This window comes from Eucalyptus grandis, chromosome 10 (assembly GCF_016545825.1).
Source record: "Eucalyptus grandis isolate ANBG69807.140 chromosome 10, ASM1654582v1, whole genome shotgun sequence".
NCBI classification, from domain to species: Eukaryota; Viridiplantae; Streptophyta; class Magnoliopsida; order Myrtales; family Myrtaceae; genus Eucalyptus; species Eucalyptus grandis.
Window position 1 is genome coordinate 25816811 of NC_052621.1, and position 8054 is coordinate 25824864.

The 8054-nt window shown below is 37.8% G+C and overlaps 2 protein-coding genes across 2 annotated transcripts; both read right to left on the reverse strand.

Annotated features, from left to right (window-relative positions):
- Window positions 1–265: 265 nt before the first annotated feature.
- On the reverse strand, window positions 266–1094 carry LOC104422442 (18.1 kDa class I heat shock protein). Its single transcript, XM_010034764.3, has one exon. It carries the CDS (start codon window positions 977–979, stop codon window positions 491–493), a length of 489 nt encoding a protein of 162 aa, XP_010033066.1. The 5' UTR covers window positions 980–1094; the 3' UTR covers window positions 266–490.
- A 1845-nt stretch (window positions 1095–2939) lies between these two features.
- LOC104422449 (18.1 kDa class I heat shock protein) lies at window positions 2940–3863 on the reverse strand. The gene has a single exon (XM_010034770.3). It carries the CDS (start codon window positions 3752–3754, stop codon window positions 3266–3268), a length of 489 nt encoding a protein of 162 aa, XP_010033072.2. The 5' UTR covers window positions 3755–3863; the 3' UTR covers window positions 2940–3265.
- Window positions 3864–8054: the final 4191 nt, after the last annotated feature.

Consider the following 8054-nt stretch of genomic DNA (forward strand, 5'->3'; position numbering starts at 1 on the left):
TAGCCAACAACCATATGAAGGATGTGGAACTTAAGAATGGCGGATCAGATAGCCTCAATGGAGAAAGGAAATTTATTGCTAATAGGGTGTCAACTCAATCAGCCGAGGACCGCGGCTTTCGAACCAGCAAGATCTCCAAATTTGGCCAAAAACCTCTCAGTTCAGACCCTCAACATCAACCGTGAATAAATGACCAAGAGAGTACTGCTCCACACCACTTGTAAACAGCTCATTCTATTCCAGATCAGGCAAACCACAGATGAGATACTGCAAATTCGAGAAAGATTATTCATATTCAACGCCGCCTTATGGCCCTAGAAAACTACAATATAACATCATAAACAGAGACGACACTCTGATTACAGTCACGTAAACACCTACAATTTCTTATATGCCTCATTACCGAAAGAACTCCGAAATTACACTTGCTCACCGGACGCAAACATTACCGGACACGAGCGATCATTCTTGAAATTACAAGAAGCTTAAATCAACCAGAGATCTCAATAGCCTTGACCTCAGGCTTCTTCTCCTCCACCTTCGGAACAGTGACGGTGAGCACTCCATTCTCCATCGAGGCCTTCACCTGATCCAACCTCGCATTCTCGGGCAACCTGAACCTCCGCATGAACTTGCCGCTGCTTCTCTCCACCCGGTGCCACGTATCGTTCTTATCCTCCTTCTCCACGTTCCTCTCGCCGCTTATTTGGATCACCCGATCGTCTTCGATCTCCACCTTGACTTCCTCTTTCTTGAGCCCAGGGAGATCCGCCTTGAACACATGGGCTTCTGGGGTCTCCTTCCAGTCGATCCTCGTGTTCACAAAAGCAGTGTTTTCCCGGAAAGTTTGAGGGAAATTAGAGGCGACGAGGGAAGAGGAAGGCAAAGGGAAGTCCTTGAAGGGATCCCAGAGGTCAAGGGAGAAGGGGTCGAAGACGTTGCTGCGACGGCCGCCGAACCAGCTTGGGATGAGCGACATTGTACCCTCCTGCTGCTGCTGCGGTTAGATGATTCAAGGACGTTTGGCGATTGATTGTTGTAATGATGCCCCGGCTTGCAAATGCTCCCCTTTTCTTGAGTGTCGAAGGAAGATCGGAGATGCCTGGTATTTAAAGAAGAGAAGAACAGCTAAGGATCGAAAAATTGAAGTTTCTGTAAAAGATTGCAGAAGCATCTGGTCTCGCCCAGAGCTCTCTCGAAACCGGGCCTTGCTCTCCCGAAACTTCTGGTCTGTAAGTCTTGAGATGTCTCGAGACAGGCCCATAACTATTGCTTGACCGGGTTGGACGATGATTAACCCAATTATCAGAAGCAACTGGAGCTAAATTTCCATGTCAGTCTCATTATAGTATTTTAATTATGAAATAAAAAAGAATCAAAAAATTATATGTGTGGTTGATATTTAATTGACTACATTCATAAAATTCTTTAATATAATATATAAACAAATATATATATATCAATATATATATATATATCAATATCTATTAAAGGTATACAAAAGAATTGGGAACCGTCCAAACTATCTAGAACCGAATTGGACCTGATTGAAACTAGCGATTCCCAAGGAAACTAATATAGTTTTTTGTTCTAATTTATTGGAATCGGTGGATATCGATTAGGTTCTCGATTTTAAGTGTGGAATCGTCCACTCGCCTACTCAAATCGAATCAGTAATATAGAAATATATATTTAATTTTTTTAAAAAAATTCTGACAAATTATTTAAGAAAAAAAAAACCATAAAATCCCTAATCTAAAGATTAATACCTATTAACTAAGTGCTCATCTCGTCTCACTCTCACCTCTTTTGAGCCGTCTTTCTATCTCTCACTCATGGCCTTGACTCTTAATTTTTAATATAAGTCCAATTTTTTTTATTGATCTTGCAATTAAGAATAAGAAAGTTCTTTATTTTTTTGCTTTACTTTGACTTGTTGGAAAATGTTGCACCAAATGTATGAAGCTTGTTTGGAACCCACCCAAGAACCAAATCGGACCGATGGTCCGATTCTCTATTTTAATTTTTCAAAATCGATTTTTAGTGGGTAACTCCCGATTGTAGGGGGAAAATAGGAAAATTATCAAAAAGTCTCAAACATATTGCAATTATATTGATTCAATCACAAACATATTATTTTGGTCAATTGAATCCTAAACCTTTTGCAATTATGTCAATTCGATTTTCTTTTACCAAATTTGGTTGATTGGCTTCGATGAACAATTTTTTAATCTTTTCTTATTTCTTACCCTTTCCTTTCTCTCTCTCTCTCTCTCTCTCTCTCTCTTCCTCCCCCTTCTTCCTCCTTCCAACGACCTGCCAAATGGGAGCGCCGATTGAGACAATTAGCTAGTGGTGAACTCACCTCTCTGTCGTTGGGTGAGGATGAGCTCGCCTAACTAGGCCCTCACTGGATCTAACTAGGCCCTCACCGGATCTAGTGAGGGTGAGCTCGCCCAATGACTAGAGAAGGCGAGCCTTGCTAGATTTAGTGAGAGTGAGCCTCGCCAATAGATCGACAAACTTGACCTCATTGTCGTCAAGCTAGGGCAAACTCGCCCAACCACTGGGGAGGGTGATCTGGTCAAAGACAAGCTCGCCAATGGATCTGCTGGTGGATTCTTGCTCGTCAGTAGTTGGGGCTTTAGGAAAAAGTTGCATGGGATGGATTATCAGGACCCATCCGATTCCCCTCCCCTGAACTCTTGATGGTTACTAGAATTGAACCCGCGTCCATCAATTACACGGTTTAGCTTAGTAGAGAATGTGCGGTAAACGTCTGAGGTTGGTCGTGGGATTTTGTAAACCACACCAATCAAATGCACCGTTGCTACGATGAAATCTGCATTGCATGACATATCTAACAACCATATGAGATAGCCCTCCAGAGGAAGTTTTTTCATTGCAACTAGTGTCAACTAAATTAGCAGAGCAGCAGCTTTCGAACAAACAGTGATCTTCAAATTTGGCTAAAGGCCCTTACAACAACTGAAAATCGATGACTAACACGGTACTGCTCCGGTACCAAGTGTTATATATAGCTCAATTGAATCCAGATCGGGCAACCCAGAGATGGAATACTGCAAAACCCATCAAAGTTATTCATATTCAAGCGCCACACTGGCGCTTGATTACAGCGACACACAACAGCTTCTTACATGACACATTAACGAAAGAAAACAATCCAAAATTGTAGTTTTTCACGAAAATCTGAACATTATTGGACAGAGAACTGCTCATTCCTGCAACCACAAAGAAGCTGGATTCAACCAGAGATCTCAATGGCCTTGACCTCAGGCTTCTTCTCCTCCACCTTGGGAATAGTGATGGTGAGCACCCCGTTCTCCATCGAGGCCTTCACCTGATCCATCTTCGCATTCTCGGGCAGCCTGAACCTCCTCATGAACTTCCCGCTGCTTCTCTCCACCCGGTGCCAGGTGTCGTTCTTGTCCTCCTTCTCCACGTTCCTCTCGCCGCTTATCTGGACCACCCGATCGTCTTCAATTTCGACCTTGACTTCCTCCTTCTTGAGCCCGGGAAGATCAGCCTTGAACACGTGGGCTTCCGGGGTCTCCTTCCAGTCGATCCTCGTGTTGACAAAAGCGGTGTTCTCCCGGAAAGTTTGAGGGAAATTAGAGGCGGAGAGGGAGGAGGAAGGGAAAGGGAAGTCCTTGAAGGGGTCCCAGAGGTCGAGCGAGAAGGGGTCGTAGACGTTGCTGCGACGGCCGCCGAACCAACTTGGGATGAGCGACATCGTACCTGCTTCTGCTGCAGCTATTAGATGATTCAAATACGTTTGGTGATTGATCGTCGGACTGGCGCTCTCTCTTGCTGATGCTTTCGCTTTCTTGAAGCGTGGAGGAAGGAACGGACATGCCCGGTATTTATAGGAGGGAAGAAGAGATAAGGATCGAACGATGGAAGTTTCGGTTAAAGATAGAGAGAGATCTAGAAAGATCTGGTCTCGCCAAGATAGATCTCTCTCGAAACTGGGCCATCCTCTCGTGAAACTTCTGGTCTTGGAAGTGTTGAGATGTCTCGAGACAGGCCCATAACTATTGTTTGACCGGCTTGGTTTGTTCGACCCGGGTCGCAATTTCCCACGGAAGACCATAGGGAAAGTTCATCTCGTGGAAAAGAAGATCAGGGGTTAGGAAACAGTCGTTTAGAAAAAGGAATTTTCGCTGATTTGGAAATATAAAAATAGAATGAAGTATTCATAGAAAGAATTGTGAAGCTGCATATAATGAGGAATTATGCCAGCATAACGGTCCGTCATTTACTGAGTAAATTATGGATTGATTTCTACTGTATGCTGGACATTTTGCGCTTCTCTCTCCTCCATATGCACAGAGAGATTATTATAAAATCCAACTAGCGTAACTTACAAGATAAAATACTCAATTAATCTAAAAAACGGGTCAAATTGCATAAACATTTAGACTACGTTTGATTGTTCGAATTTCTAATAATGATAGAACTGAATATGATATGATATGAAATCCAGAAGATTTTGTTATATCTTATCTACTGTTTGGTGATTATAATAATAAAGTCGGATATATTTACATCATATTATATATATTGCTCAGTATAAATTCTTATATGAATCACAATTTTTTACAAACGAAAATGGTAAAAATCTATCGCGACACTCTTATCTACTTTATTCTTATTTTCATTTTTATTTTATTTTCTTCTCTTTTTAATTTATTTCTTTTGTAGTTCTTTCTTCCCCTTCCATTATTTTCGAATAAACTTTTATTATATAGAAAATTGTACTAATATAACTAAAATGCTAAAACGCCTAAAATATGTAATAAATATATATTTATATATTGAATTTATATTATAAGATAGAATAAATTCATCTTGAGAAATAAAAATAAGATTAAACTAAAAACAATGTATTTAGGAGTTTATGTATGTATGTATGTATGTTCTTCAATAGCTTTAGTTGCGATCAACCCCACCCTCCCTCTTTTAAAATGTGTCTTTATAGTTTGAAGTTATGCTGGAGTTATCTACGGACGTAACAATCCATAGTTTGATGAATATACATTGATAACATGCAAAAGAAAGTTCTAATTTTTTTTCTTAATTTATTTAATAAATATGATTGTTCACATTTTTGCTTATTTTAACAATAAATAGAATGGGCCTAAATCATAGAGTACTTAGTTTCAATGCCAGACGCAATACGGTAAAATTGTTAATAAAAAACATGAAAGTGTAGGTAATAAAGCATCCATTGGTCCCAAACGTATTGGCTTATTCAAATTAAAAGTTAAAAATGGCTCCGACGGATTATGTTTAGTTTAAGTTTAGATTCAAGTTTCTCTGAATGAATTTATATCGTACTGGAGTACTGACTCGTGTCAAGAACTGTTATTTTATTCATATTCATTCTACTCCCCATATCACACTGCAATTTGGTTTTTCTTTTTTCCCTTTGACATCAATTTTAAAACTGGGAGAGATTAGTGAATTTTTTTTGAAACTTTGAAAAAGTTGAAAGTCCGCAAATCAGTATATTACATATGTGTTTGATATTTAATTGTCTTCTTACACGAATTCTTAAATATGTAATATTTATAATATTTTATTTTTATGTACCACCTAAAAAATTGCAGTTCAACTAGCCATCGTTTATTTTTCCCTTGCGATAAGATTGTTCGTTTGTATCTTTAGGTTACATTTGGTCGTCCTAATTTCTAATTTGAATAGGACCGAATAAGATAGGATATGAAATCATGAGATTTTTTTTATATCTTGTCCATTGTTTGGTGAATCGGAGTATTAAAGTCGAGTATATTCACATTATATCATATATTATATATATATGTCTGGAGTGTCTTTAATGATAAGATTCTGGAATTTAGGAGTGTCTAATATAGGATCGGGTTCTAACTTTGATTTTCCTAAGAGTTTTTCTTTTGTTCTATAGCTTTGGCAAACTCGGGCTAAGATTTTTTGGAAATTCAAAGGCTTTAAAAATGGGTTTTTTGAGTATGTCAACTTGAGGTGAAATAAGCTGATACCATAAAGGGGTTAGGATCGGAGTACTATATGAGAGAAAAAGAAAGTATAGAGATTAACAGATCTATATGAAAGTAGAGGGATGTATCAGAAAGTAAAGGGAGTGGCTGTAACCTCGCTATCTCCATGCTGAATTTTTATTCTTCTAAGGGGTGGATGATTGGATTCTATAGTTTCACCATTATCAAGTTTCCATTTGTAATGATGATCTAAAACAAATATTTCTTTTGGTTCGAGGAATTGTTCTTCTAACCAATCAAAGAAAAATATATGGACTTCATATTCATATATGTAGTCGTAATATTTTTGTTTGATGTCTTTTGCTTTATCAGCAAAGGTTTTGAAGAACCATTCTCTGATTTGTTTGTTATTTTCAGAATTAAACTCTTTATTAAGAAAAGTTTTGTTTGGCTCAAAATGTTTTTCTAAAACATTAAAAAAAATTTCTATCAGATTGAGGTCTATTTTGGTTATTCTCTTGTCTTTGTTTGTTTCTACGAAATGGAGGTTTTTTGTGATGTTTCTTTGTTTCTTTCTTAGGAGGACAAGTTCCCTTACATTTTGATTTTGTTTTTTCATTATAAGAGGGGTTGTATTGAGCACAAAAATCTCCTAGACTTCTATTGGTGAGGGATTGTTCTTCCTTGAGTTGTCTTTGTAATTTGATTGTATTACACATTTGGGTTCCTTGTTTATAAACATAAGAGACTATTTCTCCATAAGAAAGGAGATCATAAGGAATTTGACCGCTATAATCTTCTCTAATTTTATCTCTAACTTGGTCACCTATAATCTGAGGTAAACCGGCTAAGAATTTTCTTTCCAAAAGGGTTGATTGCAGTCGGGTCTAATAAGAACCCTTTGAAAGAAAAGCTCTTTGTATTCTCTAAATCTTCCTAAGGATTTGCAACGCATATTGAAAATGAGATCTTGGTTTCTATCCCTAATGTGTGAAGGATCTCCTACAAAGTGTTGTGAAATAGAATAGATAAGGGTATTGACCGCATCTTGGATGAGATGTCCTTGATCATCATCCATGCGTTGACCAAAATCATCTACCTTATAAGCAGTTAAAATTTGTGTCTTTTGTTCATCTGTCAGGTAGTTATCCCACCAACCTTTTAGTTGTCTAGTAAATCCAGCTACTAAAAGATTAGCAACAGCATGGTCAGAAACATCTTGCTGTGTTTTGTAAGCATTAGCAAGCATGACCATGTTGTTAAGAATGTTCATAATATTGGTTTCTGCAACACCATCAATGTTCCATTCATAGATGGCGTCAGGAGAGTATTTATTCTGTATTTTTTGCGATGATTCTTCTTGGGCAATGTCTGGTGGGGTAGCTCTATTATAATAAAGCTTATGAGGTTGTCTCCAATTGAGTCTGTTAATTTCATTGACGGACTCATTATCGGAATTGCCAGAGTGTTTGGTCAGGGTACTAATAGTGGGTTGGTCTGGAGTGTCTTTAATGATAAGATTCTGGAATTTAGGATTGTCTAATATAGGATCAGGTTCTAACTTTGATTTTCCTAAGAGTTTTTTCTTTTGTTCTATAGCTTTGGCAAACTCTGGGCTAAGATTTTTTGGAAATTCGAAGGCTTTAAAAATGGGTTTTTTGAGTATGTCAACTTGAGGTGAAATAAGCTGAGTGGGATTCTGTATGGTGGATTCTATTCTATTCAACTATTTTCCTAGGGTTACTAAATGTTGATTAGTAAAATTGTTTTGTTCAATAACTTTGTGGGTGTATAGAGAGTCTCCTTTGTCTGGAAGCCTAAAGGGAGTGGCTGTAACCTCGCTATCTCCATGCTGAATTTTTATTCTTCTAAGGGGTGAATGATTGGATTCTATAGTTTCACCATTATCAAGTTTCCATTTGTAATGATGATCTAAAACAAATATTTCTTTTGGTTCGAGGAATTGTTCTTCTAACCAATCAAAGAAAAATATATGGACTTCATATTCATATATGTAGTCGTAATATTTTTGTTTGATGTCTTTGCTTTATCGGC

Bases quoted from the DNA above. Each gene is read 5' to 3' on its own strand.
- LOC104422442 (XM_010034764.3), bottom strand. From the start codon at position 979: ATGTCGCTCATCCCAAGCTGGTTCGGCGGCCGTCGCAGCAACGTCTTC.
- LOC104422449 (XM_010034770.3), bottom strand. From the start codon at position 3,754: ATGTCGCTCATCCCAAGTTGGTTCGGCGGCCGTCGCAGCAACGTCTAC.